At 32.6% G+C, this 20,989-nt stretch overlaps 2 protein-coding genes and 1 long non-coding RNA gene across 3 annotated transcripts; 1 reads left to right on the top strand and 2 right to left on the bottom strand.

The window, feature by feature from the left end:
* Positions 1–130: 130 nt before the first annotated feature.
* Positions 131–4,613, bottom strand: LOC114405687 (ABSCISIC ACID-INSENSITIVE 5-like protein 2). Its single transcript, XM_028368141.1, has 3 exons — positions 3,177–4,613; positions 3,013–3,084; positions 131–657 (listed from the first exon to the last, which is right to left on the bottom strand). Exons 1-3 carry the CDS (start codon positions 3,972–3,974, stop codon positions 577–579), a joined length of 951 nt encoding a protein of 316 aa, XP_028223942.1. The 5' UTR covers positions 3,975–4,613; the 3' UTR covers positions 131–576.
* A 9,626-nt stretch (positions 4,614–14,239) lies between these two features.
* On the bottom strand, positions 14,240–17,057 carry LOC114405686 (putative receptor protein kinase ZmPK1). The gene has a single exon (XM_028368140.1). The coding sequence runs from the start codon at positions 16,981–16,983 to the stop codon at positions 14,533–14,535; it is 2,451 nt and encodes an 816-aa protein (XP_028223941.1). The 5' UTR covers positions 16,984–17,057; the 3' UTR covers positions 14,240–14,532.
* A 1,205-nt stretch (positions 17,058–18,262) lies between these two features.
* On the top strand, positions 18,263–19,588 carry LOC114405352. Its single transcript, XR_003665182.1, has 2 exons — positions 18,263–18,746; positions 19,319–19,588. It is a non-coding gene; the product is annotated as an uncharacterized LOC114405352 (long non-coding RNA).
* Positions 19,589–20,989: the final 1,401 nt, after the last annotated feature.

The raw sequence follows: 20,989 nt of genomic DNA, 5'->3' as shown, positions 1-20,989 counted from the left end.
AATGATGTTTAAACTTAAGAAATTAGTGTAGAACCAAAATGTTTAACTGGTTATAGCAAATGCAATCATGTAATGATAAGTTGCACTGCATCCCCCCACAGACAATAGGACATAAGAAAAAGGACAAAACTTAAGTGCAATATTATAGATGTTCTTGTTTGTGTTCTTCAATTAAAATTGAAATTTCATCTCAATAACATGTATCAACCTTTAATTCCGACCTTTAAAGCATAAATTACTAACATAAAACTTCAATTTTAATTGGAAAACAACACCAAAACATATATAGTCCTGCGCCTAAGTTTTGTCCTAAGAAATGGTAGTAAAGCTATGATGTGTTCAAAATTAGACTAAAGCATATTTATAGTGATTGGTAGGTTGGAAATGGGGCTTATAAAATGTACATATAGGAAACACTCTTACAAGGGGGCATTGCTGAGGAGAATATATAGCAGCACTTCCAAGGGAAAAATAGTTTTCCAAATGTTGGAAACTTGAGTGCCAAACATATATATTGCAAACGAGAATTATGGGAGTGCATGGAAGTTTGGTAGGAACTAATTTGCAATGAAGCCATCAAAGGGGAGCTGAACTAGTTCTGCGAAGCTGATGCTTAGGGTCAGGGGATGGTGCACTTGGCAATGCCCTCTCTATCTCCTGCAAGATAGATAAAAAAAAAAGAACAGTTACTATGAGCATAGATAAATCATCTAGAACCTCGGATATTTCTGTTTGATTCCACAAAAAGACAACCACAGACAAAAGAGATGGATCCCTTTAGGATGTAAAAAGTAGTGATTTTCATATAGCTGAAGATTCATTACAACAATTGTATAACTGTCAGGTTCCCTTTAGTTTTGTCATCAGTGAAGTTACAATGAAGAGATGGATCCAAGACCAAATGTTACTTTAAAACTGAAAACAAAAGGATTTATGCCAAAAGAGATGAGAATAATATTACAACTATATACAACCATATTTTGGCTCAAATAAAATCAAAATTTTATGATCAGTACAAAGTAGGATAATTCCAAACGGAATTACTTAAGGTTACAGACATAGTCGTGACACATAATTAAATGCTTCAAAAATAAAATGATTCTAGAATTTTCAAAAACATCAACAGAAAACAGAGATTTATGGTCAAGGTTATTATTACCATTCACAGCTTATTTCTTTCAATTTCAATAGCACCAGGCTAATCTTTTCTGCATTACTATTGATTCTTGTAGCATTGACTTGAAATGTGTCAGCCAGACAAACTGCACACAAAACGGTTGGCCAAATCTTGAAGCCATAGGGTATTCCAAAGTTCAAACTAGGTATCAGGCTATCTTAGCCAAGGTGAATCTATTTTAACAAATGGAATCATCTTATTTCTTTCTGTTACGGAGAATATCGTTCCCGATAAGGAACGGAGGGAGGTCAAACTCCTAATCTCAAGTTTGAAAACAATTTAATTGTTGGGAGTTAGTATGTAACACAAAATTTCTTATGAACTGTTTTGTTATGGAATTACTTGCAATCAAGGGTTGAAAAAATTCAGAAGTATTTACTCCTACATACAAGATTTTTTCTTCTTTTTTCTCACACTACAATGAGCTCTAGAGAAACCTGCTGAGCTACCTCCTTATGATCCTTCTTAGCACTTCTTTCTTCACATGATATGATCCCAAAATTTTAGAGCCTTCATCATATTTTCAACTTTAAAGAACCTTCTTAGCACTCCTACATACAAGCTGATATGTTTATTGTATAAGTGGTCAAAATATGTGCTAAATCCCAGCACTAACACCTGTATCTTCTCAACCCCAAACTCTCCGATGAAGTCATCAACATAAAAACCTCCAAAACTTTCTACAATTTTCTTACCCAAAAATATAATTTTAAACACAATTACTTGGCCATGGCAGACAGTGTTAATAATATACCCTCTCAAACATTAATAGTGAAAAAAGAAAACATTTCATTGCTCAAGAAAGGAGAAAATATTTAGACCAAACAAAGTCAGAAATCATCATTAAATCATCACTTGTTTCCATGTATGAAATTATCACAATCAAAATCGGTATGTTCTGAAATCTGCAACATTTCTAGTGCTGATGCCAAGAAATTAGGTACAAAGATAAGTATCAATTGTCAAATAAAGAAGATTCAGAATAATGTAGTTGAAGGAAAGAAGAGAACAAAGGGAAACAGAATATGAAAAGACTAAAAGCAGCCTACCAGCCTAACATGGGCTGCTTCACTTCAATAGTATAATAATTAAAAAGGAAGATAAAAATGAAAGCTGTATAGGAGAAACGTGAAAATTTAACATTTGTGTAGTTGAAAAGAATCACGTGTATACAGAGGCTAAATGATTCATACAACTCCATTTGCAATTACTTAACTCTAGAACATACCACAAGTTTTCAGGCAAAGATGAATTTCTTGTTAAACAGCCATACCTTTTATTTAATTTAAGATAATATACTTACAACCCAAATATACTTTGATTTCATTCCTTCCAGAATGACTTCCCTAGTTAGCCATGATTATAAAAGCCAAAAAAAAAGAAGCAAGGTAACAGTGAAATATCCGCATTGTCAAATAATGGATTTTCTGCATAGCACCAGTTGGCAGCTATTGATAGCAAATTAAAAAAAAAAATTGCTACACACTGAGAATATATTTTATCAGTTATTCCACACAAAGCTTAATAAGAAAAATACAGATTCATATCAAAGAAAAATCAAAAGGTTAAAAAAAATAAGAAATTCTTATCCTAAATATTAACAATGATAACAGAAATGATAAACCAAATACAAATCTTTGATTGTAGTAGAAGTTCGATTAGTTTAAACATTCCACTTTATAAAAAGCACTGGCCAGTTGAAATACCAATCACCAACAAACATTTCAACCATTCATTGCCTGCCAAGATGACAGGAAGCAATCTGACCAAAAAATATCAGCACAGCAGACAAGAATAAAGCAAAGATGCACTCTGACAAAGGAATTGAAACATACATTCTGTCTTCTAAGCCTTTCATTCTCTTCTTCTAATTGGGAAACTTTAATCTCCAGCTCTTGTGTGTAAGCCTGTCCATTCAAATATGTCCAGCTTTGTATATAAAAAAAAAAAGGAGTTTAAAGCAACAACACCATGCAAAAAACAAAAACCCAAATATAACCTGTTTTCTAGCCCGGGACCGAGCTGCGGATTCCCTATTTTTTATCATCCTCTTCTGCCTCCTCTCTACAGTTTTCTCAACCACATTACCTGAGGCAACCCTTTTCCTACCTGCAGTTTGTGAATCTGACAAGGCAGCCATCAAAGAAGATGGCAATGCTTCAGAGTATCCTGCATCCCGAACCGTATTCAACACTACCGGTATAGGCTGTTGAACCACATGGCCAGCCATAAAACCCGAAAAACCCGGCATCACACTATTCTGTTGTTGTGGCTGCTGCTGCTGCTGCACTGAAGTGAGCTGGTATTGCATCCAATGGGCATGCTGTAATGTGTTATGTTGGGAATCAACCCCTGACATGGCCATAGCACCATCCTCATTAGGAAAGGGTTCGGTAGACACACCAGCCTTCACCAAGAAATCCTCCAGGGTCATCTCACCAAGTGTAGGCTGTCTTTCCTTACCAACACTCTTGTTTTGTTGCATATCTCTCCAAACCTCATCAATAGTTTTCTTGCTAAGATCCCCACTCAATGTTAGGCTCCCTTGTTCTGGATTCAAAGATGAGCCAGCAGAAACCACCTGACCACCACCATGATGCATGTACGCATCCGTTCCAGATTCAACAGTCCACACACTCTTGAGAAGCTCATCAAGATTCATGCTTCCTACGGGTTTCCCCAAATTTCCAAGCTGGTTTTGCACCTCATCAAGGGTGAGATTGTACAAAGACCCTTGTCTGGTCAAAGAACCAGTCTTTGGCTCTTGGTCTTGGGTTGCCCCACTTTGAGATCCCATTATGAACCACCCTACTACAACTCTATATGTTGTTTCATTTCCCAAATACAAATAATTCCCAATACAAAGTGACCTCAAAACCAATTAACCAAAAGCAAAGTGTCGATGCAGTGGTTGTTTTACTTACATCCAAAATGAACAAACTAGGCACCACCAAATTTCGAAATTCTCTTGAATTCTGAGGTTTTGGTGAGACCAAGTCACAGACACAAAGCAAGCAGTGCAAAATGGGATGGGTGAAAACTGGTCCCAGAAGAAAAAAAGAAGGTGACCCAGATCAAATATCAAAGGGAACTAACTATAGTTATTGAAGAAAATGATGATGATGCAGAACAGAAGCAGCAGAGAGCCACACTTGAAGAGAAAAAAAAAACCTATGAACTAAGTATGCAGCATGTGATGATTTGTGTCATGAGCAAAGTGTTTGTCGTGTAGTGTGCCCAAAGTTGATACTGCGGTACTAAAAGGAAGAACAAGAATATTTGGTGTGAGAAAGAGAAGAGGAGGGTTGAAATTGAACATTCTCTGAGGGAACATTGCTTATCTTCTGAAGTAGAGTACTAAAAAGAATGATTAAGGTTTCCCTTCAAAGGGAAAAAGAAGAATTTAGAAATGAATAAAGAAACATTTTGGAAACTGTTGAAGGAATAAATAGATTATTCTGACTTATTGTGTGTAACTTAAAACAAAATCTGAGGGTACTATAACTATACTACACTTTCAGTCCTTCTTGCTGGCTGCAGGATCCAATCTGAATCTTACAAACAACAAACAAAGTGGGCCTTTCAATTTTATTTTTCTTTGAGAGTGGGGACAAACAAACAACCACTCCTAACAAGGAACAAATATTTTATTTTTATATATATCATGATAATGGAAATCACACAAAATATTTAATGATTTTGTAGATGACTAACCTCTATCAACAAATTTAATTCAAATTTATCATATAATAAGATTTTTTCTTTATATTTTTCTATCTATAAAATTTAAATTCAAAATTTTATTTAAGAAATTTAAATCCAACATCACTGAGTTCAATGATAGCGACCAACAAATATTTTAAATTTAGAAAAGATAAATCTACAATACTAAATAGAAAAAGAACCTACATTCTCTCCTTTTTCTCTTTCCACTTTCTTAATGGTAAAAGTTTAATCAATTTTTTTTTTTCTCTCTTTCCACTTTCTATATGGTAAAAGTTTAATGAATAGTAAAGGTTTGAAATTGCACCACACAGGACTCACCAGATAATGATACGCAAGTTGTAGCTCTCATGTTTTCTCATGCATATCTTGCTATGCTAGAAATGTGTTCTCATACTTTTCCTTAGGTACTTTATTTTATTGTTTTCTAATTAATTAGTTCGATTAATTTAAATATAATTTTTGAAATAAAATTTCAAATTTAAAATATCAATCAATCATTTTTCTTATAAAAATTTGATATTTGATAGAATAATATATAGAGTTTTATCTCAATAATTTTATTGATTTTTAATATGAATGCTTATTATGCAAATCATTAAGATAAACTCTAATTCTAATTAAAAATATTACAAAATAATATTTAAAGAAACTGCCTCTAAATTTTGTACATGTGATTAAGTATTAATTCTTACCTCATGTGGTGCACTCTACTTCCTCAATCCGAAACTGCAGGATGCTCTGAATATAGAAATCTTAATAAATGTTGTGTTTGTTTTACTTTCCTGTTTTAGGACATTAGCTGACTTAAGTAGTCAACCTAGTTACTGATGTAGATGCATTACCTCCATTCATTTTCATTTGTCTATTTATAAATAATAATGATTATTGTTATATATTTTTCTAAAAATTTAATAAAGTAACAGTAGTTTTATCTTTTTAATTATATCCAGTTATTATTAATAATAAATAATAGTAAGTGTCATACTAAAAAAATTAAAAATTATATAAATAAATATTATAATAATATTTTTAATCTATTTGCCATATTTAAAAAATGTCAAATGAAAAAATTCAGGTAATATAATTTGATTTGTTTGAAAGACAAAAAAGATGGAAAATGAGGAGGGGGGGGGGGGGGGGAGATAAGATAATTAAAAATGATTATTTTTAAATAAATGTTATAATGTATATTTTTTATGACATTATTTATCATCAATTAGAATTTATCAAAATTCACGAGGTGTAACATTCAATTAAAAGGAAACGTGAGCACCTTTTTATGAATGACTTAGATCTACTTAATTTTACTCCCTATAATTTTATGTTAACATACATTTAATTCTCTATATTTTTTTTAAATATAACAACTTTGATATGCCATTAGTTGATTGCCAATTTTTTTAACAAATAATGGTGATGTGTCATCTAGGAATAATCTGATATTGACATGCTAACATGACAAATAACTAATAGTTCAACACATATGCTAACATGCCATTGAGAATGTAAATTTTGATTCTTCCTACTACATCAAGTCATTGTTAATACAACAACACCGACATATGAGTTCGTCTATCACGTGATTTATCACATCAGTTAGTTAGTATTAATGTACCATATTATCACTTATATGAATCATGCACATAAATAAATTTCATTAAGAAAAATTAATGACAAATTAACGGTGAATCAAAATTATTAAATTTTAAAAATATGATAATTAAATGTGCAATAAAAAAAATTTAAGAAACAAAATTGTATAGTTATAAAATTATAGAGATAAAAATAAATTTAATTCTTTATCAATTCTAATAAGTTTTAGTCCTTAATAAATACTAATATGTTAGAAGAAAATGGTATTGGTGCCATTCTTCTCCAAAAACGAAAGCAGAGAAGTTAAGAGTGTAGGAAATATTCGAAGAGAAATGTGAAAGCGAAGAATCATATTCGTTTCTTACTCGGAGAGTCAATGAAGGGCTTCCATCATCGGTGCTGTGCAAAGCATGGCCCACGTTGATAATGATATGATCTTATTAATTATTAGTGCAATAGCCAAATTAAACCACTCGGAGGAAAATACACCTTCACATGCATTACAATTTTCATGGTGAATCCAAGAGTGTAAGTCAGCCAGATATTATTATCATAGAATGAATTGAAATAAAATATAACTAGGGTTTACTTAATATAGTGAGATTAATGTAAATGCACAAAAACTTAAGTTCGATCTTTATTGTATACAAACAAAAAGAAGAATGAAATAAACTGTGAGATGGAATTAAATATTCAGCTGAAAGAAGTAAAGTATTCAGAAAACTAAAAATGAAAAGAAGCGTAAGTCATAATAAGTAAAATGAAAAGAAACGTAAGTCGTAAAATGAAAAGAATAAGTAATTAAAAGAGATAAAATTTGACAATAGAGTGAGAAACTAAAGACACTAAGCTCAAGTATATTAAAAATGGGGAAGAAAAATACAAAATTTCTAAATATATATTTGTAATTAATGAGAAGATACATTTATACATTCTCCCTTTAACATAAGTCCCACACAACTTCACACACTCAGAATAATCTCTTCCTTCCAAGACTTGACGGAATATAACATATCACCAATAATTTTCTTGTTCCATACCTATCGTATGTACGGTATCTCAGATAATGTTTGGTGACGGGTTTATAAATTTTAGCTTCATTAGGGGGCAGAAAATGACTATATATATATATATATATATATATATATATATATATATATATATATATATATATATATATATAAAAGAAAGAAAATATGATTGATAAAAATAAAAGAAAAATGTTCAGTTTAAATGTCTGAATTGAATTTGGTCTTTTTGCAGTAATCACTATAACTCGCATTTAATTTGGGTTAAATGTAACATTTGACCACCTTTATTCTATCACCTATTTATCTATCTATCATGTCACTTATCATTAGATTGTTCTGAATCAAACTCAAGGTGACTTAAACTTTATAAGAAAGGAAAACCAACTAAGTAATTAAACTAGTTCCCCGGTAGCTTAATTATATTATATGGAATGTGAAATACTTTTATAGATTTAGTGTATGTGTGTGTTTATTGTTTAATCTTTTTCCTATTTAAGACACATCAAAGTTTGCCAGTACTTTAATTCTTCTCGAACAGATATATAAACCAAACAAAACTTTTAAAAGATCATACTATTAATGAGCAACCTTCATATATAACGAGGACTGAGATTTCACAGCAGAAAATTCCCAGAGATTTTAGAAACTTCTAGTTTTAATTAGCTGTTATATATGCATGACTTGCGATGGGTTTGCTCTCATAAACATGCCATGCATATTTCTTTTGGTATTGAAAGTTCTAAGTGAGTTGGATCTCATAGCACGCTCATGAGAGCATTATTATTCAAGATTAAAAAACACTAAAAGTATTTACAAATTACTCACACTAAGATCCTCATAGCCGATCGAATTATATTATTCTCATGTAATATGAATTTATCTTTATCAACTGAATCAATAATATATTATTTATTGACTTCATGCTCATGCATATTAGAATTAGATGGCAAATTATATACATAGTGCGGTGGGTGCAAGTGGGAATTATATAGGAATCTCAGTAGCAGCATGTGATCTTGAAGGCTCAGCAAACGGACAAACTCATTCAAACTCACATGTAATGTATGCATAAGAATCCGCGTGCGCATTCCACCGAGGACCAAATGCACGTGCACGTGTTTTTTTTCCACATATCAACATGAAACCTAGCTAGGCACGTTAATTTTTCTTTTTCCAAACTTAGATTGTCCATCATCACTCTTCATTTTTATATAAATACCCATAAACAATAAACTTTTTAAAAAATAGTGTTAATTAACTAACTAACTAGTGTATCTTATGATACCATAAGCTCGTACCAAGTAGAGTCATTGTGCCCAACTTATAATATGTTTTTGAATTTGAACTTATGATTAAGCTGTCACCGAAACTGTTAACTATTCTAAAACAAATTAATAACTAATATTGATTGATAGAAAAAATGATGATTGAGATCTCACATTTAATAAAGATACAACCAATAAGATTCTTAAGGTTTTAACAGTCATATCACCTAACAAATGGATTTTGAGTTGAATTAAATCTTAAGTTCTATTCTAAGTCTATTATTGAATTATTATATGTTTATGTTATAGTCATCTAAGCAGTTATAAGATTGGTTTTTGGTTAAAGAAAAAAAGGAAGAAAGATGAGATTGCTGGTTGAAAATTAAAATCTCTTTCACTAACATTCTAAATAAACCGACAGTATTTATAGATATAAAAAAAAAAGTTATAGACGTCTATTTTTAGACATGAGGTTATTGAGTCACTTGTATTGATATACTTTTCAGATGTTAATTCTGAATGGAAGAGGGATTTGTTAAGATTTTATATTATTTAAAAATATAATCAATAAAGTATCGACATATAGTCGTTGCCCCAGAGAAATAATATAGTTGATTCATGGATCGATTTAATATATATTAACTAGTTTGCCTGTTAAGGGTAGATATATAATATGAGTTTAGAAGAGACTTCATTCCATATTAACAAAGTAAGTGACTTTCTCGAGGATGTTGGAGGCCACTCCTCTGTCAGAATTCAGAAACAGATGTCTAGGTAACTTAAGCGGCTGGCGGCAGATACTAGAGATTCTTATTCTTATTTATTTTATCATATTAATGATATAAAATATTTTTCTTTTAAAATAATTATTAATTTTTATAAAAATCATAAATATATGAGTATTCTTTTTTAATATAATTTATTTTATATTTAAGGTCAGAATTTAAAACCTAAACCATTTTATTAAAAGGCATAAATTACTACTTGTGCTCAGCAAATTAAACCTTAATTTCTATTCCTACCAGTAAAACTTTACTTTATGCTCGACTTGTACAAATTTAATTTTAAATACTCAGTATTATAATATGTTATTGTATTATTTTTTTAACGGCCAATCAAATTTATTAAAAAAATCCTTAAAAATTTAAAGCACAAGGTGTATGCTTATAGAATCCAAAAGTATAGATAGAATATAATACAATCAAAATATGGTTAAACAAAAATAAAAAGCATATGAGATGATCATGCATCTTGCTATCTAACACTTCGTTTGCACACAAATAAGCCACAATACCCCACCAACCTACTTGTCCAAAACACATGAAACAAAAATATAAAACAAGCTCCCACAGTAAAAATTATATGAAGGAAATTACCCTGCACTTCAACACCCGACATTGTTATTGTATTATTTGATTAACATAAAATCATATAAATATCTAAATTACTATATAATATAACAACACATTAAAATGATAGTGTAAAATTCTTTCAAATATTAGTATATTAAAATTATATCACATGGTAATATATTAAATTACTAAATAATATAGCAACGTATTAAAATGATAGTGTAAAATTCTTTAATTAGCACTTTATGATAATTCCTATTACGAACATATATAGATTGCATTGTCCGTAAAAAACATAGATTAAATTGAATGAATTCTACTACAAAACCCTTTGGCAAAAATCGTTGAATCGTTTTTACACTGATATTAATTAATAAAAAAATATTTCTTTACATAACTTTTTAAGACATTTACTATAATGTGTTTGACCTATGGAATGCTGATTAGATTGGAATGAATTCTGCCCATTCTTGTTCTTTGAGCCAATGCTACGATCTCTTACAAAAATTAAAGAGTGACATTATGAATTAATCTGTTTTTCAGTTCCATAACTCCCTTTTAATTTAGCCTTTCATGTGGTATTTAAACAAATATCTTAAAATAAAATTTGGTAAGTGGCATAAAGAAGGAATGTTATGCTAGGCAATTTGCATTTCATCATATCCTTTTCTTAGGTTTACTTCCATTACACAATGTTTTCTAAATTAGGAAAATAATTAAGAAAGCTCGGCATATTCTTGTCTGGGATTTCTAGATTAGAAGATGCATTAAGTTTTCTTTGGTAGCTTTCAGCCTCTGTGCTTACCACTCTTAATGTGTGATTTAATTAGTCTAAGCATCTAAGGTATATGATATGGTTTTTCACTTTTTCTGTGTTGTAGCGGCAGCATTGATGATGATTCTCTTTCCATTGATAATGCTTTAAGTGTCAGCTTCCCTTATTATATTAATCAATTTCCCTATTTATTGAAAATGATTATTTTGAGTTGGTTAAATGTCTACTTCTAGTTTATGAGAACTTTTCAATCGTTAAATCATATTATAAAAGTTAACTTGCTAATGTAAAGGTCAAACATCTGAAAAAGTTAACTTGTTAAGTTAATCTTAACTTAATTATGTGAGAAGTTTGATTTAATTTACTTCCTTGATTTATTTTATTTTCTTCTCTTATCAGTACGTGTTATTTTTTTATATCCAAAATGATTTTTACTTATGATTATTTGTTTCGTTTCATGTAATTGTTGTTTAAGGGGTGACATTAATATATGGTTTCATGCATGGAAGAATTTAACTTGAAAATCTTGATCTAGTTTCATATTTCATGTATTATTGTGATTTGTCTGGATACTATTTGAAGTGGAATAGCTACCTTTAAATGTTTCATATGTACAACTGTACAACATTTCTTCTGTAGTATTTATCCACATTGCTGCTTATGTTGGAGATCACTAATCAATAAAAAGGCCGGATATGGAAAAAAAGAGTTTAGGATAGAAATAATTCCAAAACAGGGATAAATAAATTTACACAGGTACACTAATTTTCGATGATGATAACCTGATCAAGCAAATGAAATAAGTTCAAAGGCTGATAGGGGAAAAGTGTTTAAGGCAACAAAAAATATTTTTTGAATCAAACACATGGTATGTAATATGAGTATCTACTTTAGTCAAAGCACATATCTTCTCTGAATAAACAAATTATTTATAGTTTATTTCGACTTAACTTATGAAAAAGCATTTGTGCAAATGTTTTTGAGTTTATGAAAATACTTCATACTATGTCCATAAGTAATAAGTTGGTTTTCGTTTATTTGAGCAAGTACACAACATATGAAAACAATTTAACTCATTTCCCTCTCCAATTGTAGAAACAATTTATGCACAAGTACTTACATGATAAACACTTCTTTAATAAGCTCTTAATTAAGCTGTTTATTTAAATGAGCTCTTAATTTTCTTTCTTCACAGGTTAAAACTAATTTATGTTTTCAACTTTTGTACAAGTTATCTCATCTAGTTTTTCTTTTACCAAAAGCTAAAATATGTACAGGTTAATTTTAACTAATAAAAAATTTAATTCATTTTATCTTCTTTTTTTTCGTCTTATAACTACTTATAGATAAGTTTATTTAAGCAGGCTATATCATCACCATAGCAAATGCATTACCTAGTTTAATGTTTATTTGCAATTGAAAATTTGGAGCTCTTTGCATCGCCATACCTGCGCAGGTAGCTTTGTTTCTTTCATGGTGACTGGAAACATTGCAGCACTAAGGTTTGGGATAGTGTTTGGTGGTGTCCTTTTGGCTCTAAGAGTTTCAAGTCTCAAGTCATATAAAAGAGGACAACCTTCTTCTGTAATGCTGAAAGGCCAAACCAGGCCGTAAGCGATTATTGGTTTAACTTTTAAATTTATTCAATCTATTTTGTGAATGTGACAGTTTCTGTGTTTTTGCGGGAGATAAGACAAGACTTTTAGCTGAAGATGTTGGACAATTTTATTTATTTTAGTTTAATAGACATGCATTGTCACCGTAAAAGTTGTTATTATGTCAAACAATCAAAAAAATTATTTTCGGTTTGATTTTTAATATAATTATTTTAAAAGACGACAAACTTATGGTATAGTTGATGATAAGATGAAAGTGTAAATAACTTTTACACTATTATATTGTTCATTCTTTTTATTTTCGGGTTTGTAAATTTATATTCAACTTCATTATCAAGTTTCACCTTTTTAATGGTTTCTGCTACCACTTGTAACTTATGTCACTGCCTTGATCAGGTTCTTGAATTTTTTTTGTTGTTTACATGAATTGTTTTGCATAACGTAACATTTTTTGGGAAAGGCTTGATTATGAGGTGAAACCTGCTGTGATGTTCTACAGGTGCAGAGCAGCAGAATGCAGAACATACATTTCTGTGTGAAGCTTAAAAATTGAGATGGTTCTCTCAAAAACCTCAAATTGAAACTCAGTCAAATCTTATGTTTGTGTTTGACCTATGAAATTTTTATTATGTTGGAATAGCATTCAGTCCATTCTTGTTCCCAGTGCCAATGCTATGATCTTTTACAAAATTTCAAGAGTGAAATTATGAGTCTTGTTTCCAGTTTCATAGCTCACTATTAATTTAGCCTTTCATGTTCTCTTTAAAATAAATATATTCTAAAATAAGAATTTGATATGTTGTGTGAAGAAGGAAATGCTATGCATGGCAATTTGCATTTCATATCCTTAGCTTTACTTCCATTACACAATGATTTTTTTTATTAGGAATAGAAGAAAGCTTCTCCTTTGTGGGTGGAAAATTGGCAAAGCAAATAGCAACTTTAGACTATGTAGATTAGAAGATGAAGTAAGTTTTCTTTGGTTGCTTTGAGCCTCTCTCTGCTGAATGTGTGATTTTGATTGGTCTGTGATAGTTTTTTATGTGTTGCGGCAGCAGCTATGCAATTGTTGATGATTCTGTTTCCATTGATAATGACTAAAATTTGAATCACTTTTAAGTGTCAGCTTTCCTTTGTCAATTTCCCTATGCTCTTCTTGAAGCTAGATTACTTCTTTCATAGTGATTCAGATTTTGTGAATTAACTACCTCGTTTACATTTAGGTGGTGCAGTAGTGGAATTTTTTGTCTACAGATTGGTGCAGAAACATAAACAACAAATACCTCAAACATGGAAAATGGTGCAGAAAATCAGTTAAGTCATAAACAAAGAAAATACCACATTTTTTTTTTTATGTTCATATGGCATATATAGATTTTTTAGCTACATGAGCTGCATGTAGGTTGCAACTTGCAACTGGCTGAAGGAGGAACGAAGGATCCTATAACATGCATGTTTATGCAGAATACCTTTGCTCCCACGGAAATTGGCGCGCATGAGGTGAATTAGTACCTTGCCACTCTGAATGAGATGGGATGTTATTAGAAGGTTTTTCACAACCAGCTTATGAGTGTTAACATAATTAGCAGTGGCAGGGACACATGGCAGAAGAGCTTTTCAAAGTCACTAATCTGTTAAGGAGATCGTCAAATTTGATGGCAATAAGAAATGGACTCAATTATTAACTTGCAAATAAATTATATGAGCAGAAGAGCATTTCAAAGTCAACAATTTTTTAAGAGCCAAAACAGATTTTAATACCACAAACTTGTTAAGACCACAAGGTGTGTCCGTAACAAGCCAAAGATTACAACAAGAGATGCTGTCCTAAATGCAGTCAAACACTACAAGTGAGTACATTTTTTTAGCGGAGATTCAAATCTTTAATTCATCACGTTATGAGAGACAAGTCTCTTCTGCTTGATTTAACTCTTGCTCATAAGCAACGGTAGTGATTTTGCTGTCATGGGAGAGATGGCTTTTCTTTGTTCCGACCATCAAGAATTGTGTGCATATCTTTGCAGCTTCTCGGCAACTTGACTCATGCTTGGTCTCGCGTTTTTCTCTTCCTCTACGCATTCCAAAGCCACCGTTGCCAATATCTCCATTTCATTTCTCTCATAGTTTGACCCCAAAGCAGGGTCAACGATTTGATCCACCCAGCATGATCCCACTTCTGATCCTTTCTTCCTTTTCTCCCTCACCCATGTTACCAACCTCTCGTGATGATACGACTCTGCTTCTAATTCTGTGATTTGGGTACCTGCTGTTGCGCTCCTTCCAGTTATCATCTCCAAGACAACAATTCCATAGCTGTAAACATCCACCTTGGAAGTGATTGGCAAGTTGAAAACCCATTCTGGTGCCATGTAGCCTCTTGTTCCTCTTATCCTTGAGAAACTTGAATTGTCGAGGTTGCTGTTCCGGTTAAGTAGCTTACACAAGCCAAAATCTGCTACCTTGGGTTTATAATCAGAGTCGAGAAGTATATTTTGTGGCTTAATATCACAATGCAGAATCCACTCCAAGCATTCTTCATGCAAGTAGGCCAGACCCTTTGCTGTTCCAAGAGCAATGTTATATCTTTTACTCCAATCAAGTGCATTTAAACTTGATGAGAGGTTTTGAGCTAAAGAACCATTGTCCATGTACTCATAAACCAACAATCTATACTTTCCCTCTGCACAATACCCCAACATGTCGATTAGGTTCATGTGGTTAAGCCTTCCAATGATGCTTACTTCAGCCAGGAACTCACTTTCTCCTTGGTTTGCTACTTGATGCAGTCTCTTTATTGCCACAACTCGACTATCAGACAAGACACCCTTATACACAGTACCTCCACCACCCCTTCCAATGGCTTCACTGAAACCTTTGGTTGCCTTTTTCAGTTCAGAGTAACTGAATTTCCTAAATACTGTTGCAGCTGCAAGAACATAGCCGGGTTCGTCAACACCCGAGTGTAATTTCCTATTTTTGTTCCTAAACAAGAAACACCACACCAGAAAGATGCACGCAACCTCAATTCCTCCCAAGGCAGTCACAAAACAAACCAAGAGCTTCACTGAGTCATTTTCCTCTTCTTCCACATATGGTCTATCCAGTAGTTTCGGTCCTCCATTACTTCCCCCACAAACAAAGCCGTTGTTATAATTGATGGGGTTCTCACTGTCACTGAGCGACAGAGGACTATTTCTTGGCAGTCTTAAGAAGATTGATCCTGTGAAACCTGGTGTATGATGCCCATTTAGCAACTGCGTCTTCGGGAAACAGATAAACACACCATCTGGCTGCCAAAATTTGTGCTGAAACCCTTTGCATTGGGACAATCCCAAGCACAGATTCTCACATTCTTTATAAGTTCGATTCCTAAAGATGCCGTAGTCGTATCCATAAAAATCGACTCCGGGTAAGTGCAGGAAGCGAGACTCCTTCTCAGTGTTGTTGTTGTATCTTAGTTGGAAATTTGGTACGCAACCTTGAGACCAGTCTTCGCTATCAACCCAGCTATACCCTTTAATACAAGAACACTTTCTTCCACTTTTAGGATCATAGCTGCAAATACTATTGGGTCCACAAATCCCATGAATAAAACATGGTTGTGACTTGAATTGCCCTGACATTGACCATTTTTCTTCTAGGTCTTTCTTGCTATAGACACGAACATTACCATCGTGATCGAGGGTCAATCTCCGTTGGAGCACCGTCCCGTAATCACTTGTTCTGAAAGTGAAATTATCGGAAGAAACCATGTAGCCTAAATGATCGAGTACAGCCACCCTGGTATCGTTGTAAGATAATCTACCATTACCACTTCCGAAATCGTTGCTCTGAAGCCAAGGATCGGGCCAGTAGAGGCTTGAAACTCGAGGGCCGTGGTACATGAGGCGTAGAACATTCTCAGAGTCAAAGAAGAGCTTGTAGAAACCGGAGGAATAGTTGGTCTGGCTTCTGGACGAAACAAGGTTGGTGTTCTTGCTGAGTGTTTGACCAGGAAGAAGCGTGTCCGTTGGGAAATCGAAGCTTTGCCACAGAACAACAGCATTGGAGTTGTCTAGGAGAACGAGGTTGCCGGTGTCGTAGAAATGTAACTGGACTTGTTTCGATGAGGTGATGGTGTTGGTGGACCACACTATTGACTGGCCAGCATCGGTTAATACGAGGTTACCGGTTTTGAGAAGGGATAGCATGGAGCGCTTTCCGTTTACCGGTCGGTCCCGGTTGGCCATCCACACTAGGGTGTGAGGTGTTGTTGTGTACCATATGGCGAAGCCGTATGCGTTATCCCCTACGGGGTAAAACCCTGCGCTGAATGTAGCTTTGGGTGATGACACTATTACTTCTTCTTTGAAGTTCTCCACAGAGAGGGAGAATGAATATGAATTCTCAAAATTATGGAAAATTAGAGGAAGGAGAAGATGTAGTATTAAGAATATCGAAGAAGCCATTCCTAATGCTATTATGCCCTATGGCTAGCTGCTTGTGTAACTTGTTGCTCAATGCCATGGTCATAGTTAAGATGAATAAAAAATAAAAATTTAAAAGAAAGAGTGATTCATAAGGCATAGTATAGTTTTGAGCTTGCAATTATAGACCTTGAATCATTCTTTCTTTTAAATTTTATTTTTTATTCATCTTAAATATGACCATGACGCCACTGGAGATATTTTGCTGTACAATATTGATTTGTTGCCATTATGGTCATCCTTCTCAGCACCTAATAAGTCATTGTTCCCATTAAGAGGCTCCAATGTTGGTCAGCCTAGCCAGTAGATTCATAAGGCGTAGTATATTTTTGAGCATGTATATTATAACATACATGCATGTTTATGCAGTACCACCTTTTCAGTCAGAATGAGATGATGTATTGATTATGAGAGGGATTTTAACAACCAGCTTATATGAGTGTTGGTTGGGAGATAAATTAATTAGCAGTGGCTGGGAAACATGAGCATTTCAAAGTCAACTATTTGGTTAAAGAAAAGAGATTTGATCGTCAATTTTGATGGCAATAAAAAATGGGCTCGATTATTTATTATATTAACTTATCTGTTGCTGTACCAAAAAAATAACTTAACTTGTAAATGATTGGTGGACATTTTAGACATTTGGTTTGGTTGACAAAGTATACATATGGAGAGGAACATGTTGAGTTTTCCAACAACAATAATTGTTGCTGATTTGGCATCGGTTTTTAACACGTTGCTTCATCAGATCATGCAGTAGTCTTCTACTCTGTTCACGAAGATGACTAGTTAAGCTATGGGCATCTATCCTCTGTCGCTACAAAACTAACTTTTAAGGACGTTGCTAATTATATCTTTTAAGGGATGAAACACTGAATCTTCTTTTGCAAAGGTAATTTAGACCATAAGGACACAAGTACGTACTTTTAACTCAAACTAAACGACTACTCCTTCTAGACTCTATCTGTAAACGTCTCAGTAGTGCTGTGCTAATTGCTAAATTATATATTACAAAATTTGCTAAGCTGTAAAGTGTAAGGTCATCGCCACACTCACATTTATTTCAATAAAAATTTGATGTTTCAGATATACAATGTATACACAAATCATGATTTAATGGAAAAAAAGTGTGGGAAATTTAATGAGTTCTTCTATACGACTAAGTGTCAACTCCTTTGTATCATGTATAAAATAATCAATCCCATGGAAACGAAACATTCACTGCAAAAAAAAAAATGTGTTTTTAGTGGCGATTAATTTGTGGTGATAATCATAAACCGCCAAAAAATGTTGTTTTTAGGGCTCATTCTTTATTTTTGTTTTTTCAATCAACGTTGTAAACTCCATCACGTAGCATTTGAGACTTCGCACTTGCCTAAACTTCAAAGCTTTTGGAACATTTCTCTTGCTCTGTACGTAGGACATCTTTTGAAAACAAAAATTGTCTCAACTTTCAAAAGCAAATTAAATTAGAAACCTTCAACATGTCATTGAAATCAATATTCTTCTTCTCTCTGCGTTGTGTTGATTCCAGCTACCATTGGTCTCGTTTTCTCAATCTAAATCTATAGAATCCCTCATCTCCTTGGTACGCATCAAAGCCCCAAGAAAATTTCTTGCAATCGAAGCTTTGATCGAACCCTAGCTATGACCATCAAAACCATTTCTAGCTACCACTGTAAGCTTCTAAGAAATCTACTCCGAGTAAAGCTTTCTTCTTGTCAACCGCAACAAGACTTTACCAGGTAAACCCAATTCGAACCGTCGAGCTTTAGCTTTTGTGCCTAAGAAGCTACCCCGTCACTTGCGGTTCTTCTTCTTCAATTTGATTCTAGTTACACTGCATTATGTTTATTTATTTTTTAATTTTTCTCTGTTTTATCTTTTTCTTTCCTATTAGTTTTAACTCACTTCTTGAAACCATTGTATTTTCTTTTTTATTAAGAATGATAGTTATGGCCAGTAAAAGCTAAATCAATTATGTGGAAATGCATTTTCTGATTGAGAATACAATATCGGAGTTTAAAATCACCAAGATATGCTAACATAATAGAAGATGACGACATGGATGGATTAGATCTGACTTTGAGGTTGATGTAGATAGCAGTGGGGAGATAGTGTTATGCCAAACCAATAGCCTTTTGGTGTTTTTTCCTTCTTTTTTTTTGAGTTTTCTCCTTCTATTATTAATTTTATCAAGATTTTAAAAATTGTTATACTGAGAGTCTAGATTCTTGATTTAAGCTCAACCTAACTTGTGCATTTCTAAAGTGTCTGCTTGAGTCTCCTCCATTGTAAACTGATGTTTCCTTTGCAGGCAAGGCTTGACTTCTCTGGGAGGATGGTAGTTGACACTACAATATTGAGGAAGTTTTGCAATTATGCTTCAAGGCATAGTAAATAAGATCCACTTGGTGTTCTTCAGATGTAATATGACTTTGTTGGTACATTAATAATTTTTATTTTGTATTTTTATTTATATGTGAGTATATTTGTAATTTTTGGATATATATTTGATTTCTATGACTAACTGGCCTTTTACTCCATACCACAACATTAAATATATGAGGCAATGACGTTTGGTTTATATATACGTTATATGATACAATATTTGATTTTATATGAAAAGGATAACATTTTTCATTTGCTTCAATTTTATTAATTTTTTCAATTTGTATATAATATTAAATGGATTCAAACTAAACTACTATCCAAAATTTGGGTATAGGTTATAGTGATACATAACTCGTATTGTGATATGTTAGTAAATTTATTCCCACACTTGCTAAATAGGAATGAGAATAATTATAGACCTAATAGGAATGATTAAAACTGAAAAAAAAATCAATACGATTTTTTTATTAAAAAATACCGTTTTTGGTGAAAATAAAAATGCAAAATTCACTTTGTAGCGATTCCTAAACCGCCAAAAAATGTTAAAATTCAAAATATAAATGCAAAAATGAACTTTGAGGTCGTTTTTAACTGTTAGCCACGTTATAATCTGAGCAAGATCGGAACTAAAAATGTAACAGAAGACCTTAGAAAGACCCACCTGGGAATGAAGTTGATAAAAATGTTGCAGAAATGAGGAGGACAAAGAGGCTAAACTTCTTAGGAAGAATAAGATCCATGATACGCACAACTAATTACTTTCATAAAATTATCTATTCGAAGAATTAACAAACAAGTATTTCCTATATTTATATTGCAAAGAACAATAAATTCCTCTAGTGATATGCTTTATCTTCGTTAGCTCTAATTAAATTCCAAATCCAATATATGGAGATAAAGGAGATCACTTCCCTTTAATTTGTTGGAGTTTTAAGGTTTAGCCTATCCAACCCTGCCAGATGAGGATATTAGATGCCCATAGCTTGATTATAAATGCAAAGATCAATCATACAAACATGTAATGAATCAAAACTATGATGCCCATAGCTATGATGTTCTACAGGTGCAGAGCAGCAGAATGCTGAACATAAATTTCTGTGTGAAGCTTAAAAATTGAGATGGTTCTCTCAAAAACCTCAAATTGAAACTCAGTCAAATCTTATGTTTGTGTTTGACCTATGGAATTCTTATTATGTTGGAATAGCATTCAGTCCATTCTTGTTCCCAGTGCCAATGCTATGATCTTTTACAAAATTTCAAGAGTGAAATTATGAGTCTTGTTTCCAGTTTCACAGCTCACTATTAATTTAGCCTTTCATTTTCTCTTTAAAATAAATATATTCTAAAATAAGAATTTGATATGTTGTGTGAAGAAGGAAATGCTATGCATGGCAATTTGCATTTCATATCCTTAGCTGTTAATAATCTGCTTTTGGACTGCATTACCTGGCTCTTTTATCTTTATCTTCTATTTTTAGTCAATAAGTGGTTCCTACACTTTAGGAGCAAGTTAGGTTGTTATCCACAGATTGCTACAATCTTGGTAATTTGATAGTTTTCTGTTTTATTTGAATTATTATAAATGTACTGCTGC

This window comes from Glycine soja, chromosome 3, assembly GCF_004193775.1.
Source record: "Glycine soja cultivar W05 chromosome 3, ASM419377v2, whole genome shotgun sequence".
NCBI lineage: Eukaryota > Viridiplantae > Streptophyta > Magnoliopsida > Fabales > Fabaceae > Glycine > Glycine soja.
The sequence above is the reverse complement of the archived record's forward strand: the minus strand, read 5'-3'. Positions and strand labels throughout refer to the sequence as shown.

Excerpts from the sequence above, each read along its gene's own strand:
- LOC114405686 (XM_028368140.1), bottom strand. The coding sequence starts at position 16,983 with ATGGCTTCTTCGATATTCTTAATACTACATCTTCTCCTTCCTCTAATT.
- LOC114405687 (XM_028368141.1), bottom strand. The coding sequence starts at position 3,974 with ATGGGATCTCAAAGTGGGGCAACCCAAGACCAAGAGCCAAAGACTGGT. Across the intron at positions 3,085-3,176 it reads GGTCCCGGGCTAGAAAACAG|GCTTACACACAAGAGCTGGA; the intron begins GTTATATTTGGG and ends TTGAATGGACAG. Across the intron at positions 658-3,012 it reads AAAGGCTTAGAAGACAGAAT|GAGATAGAGAGGGCATTGCC; the intron begins GTATGTTTCAAT and ends TCTATCTTGCAG.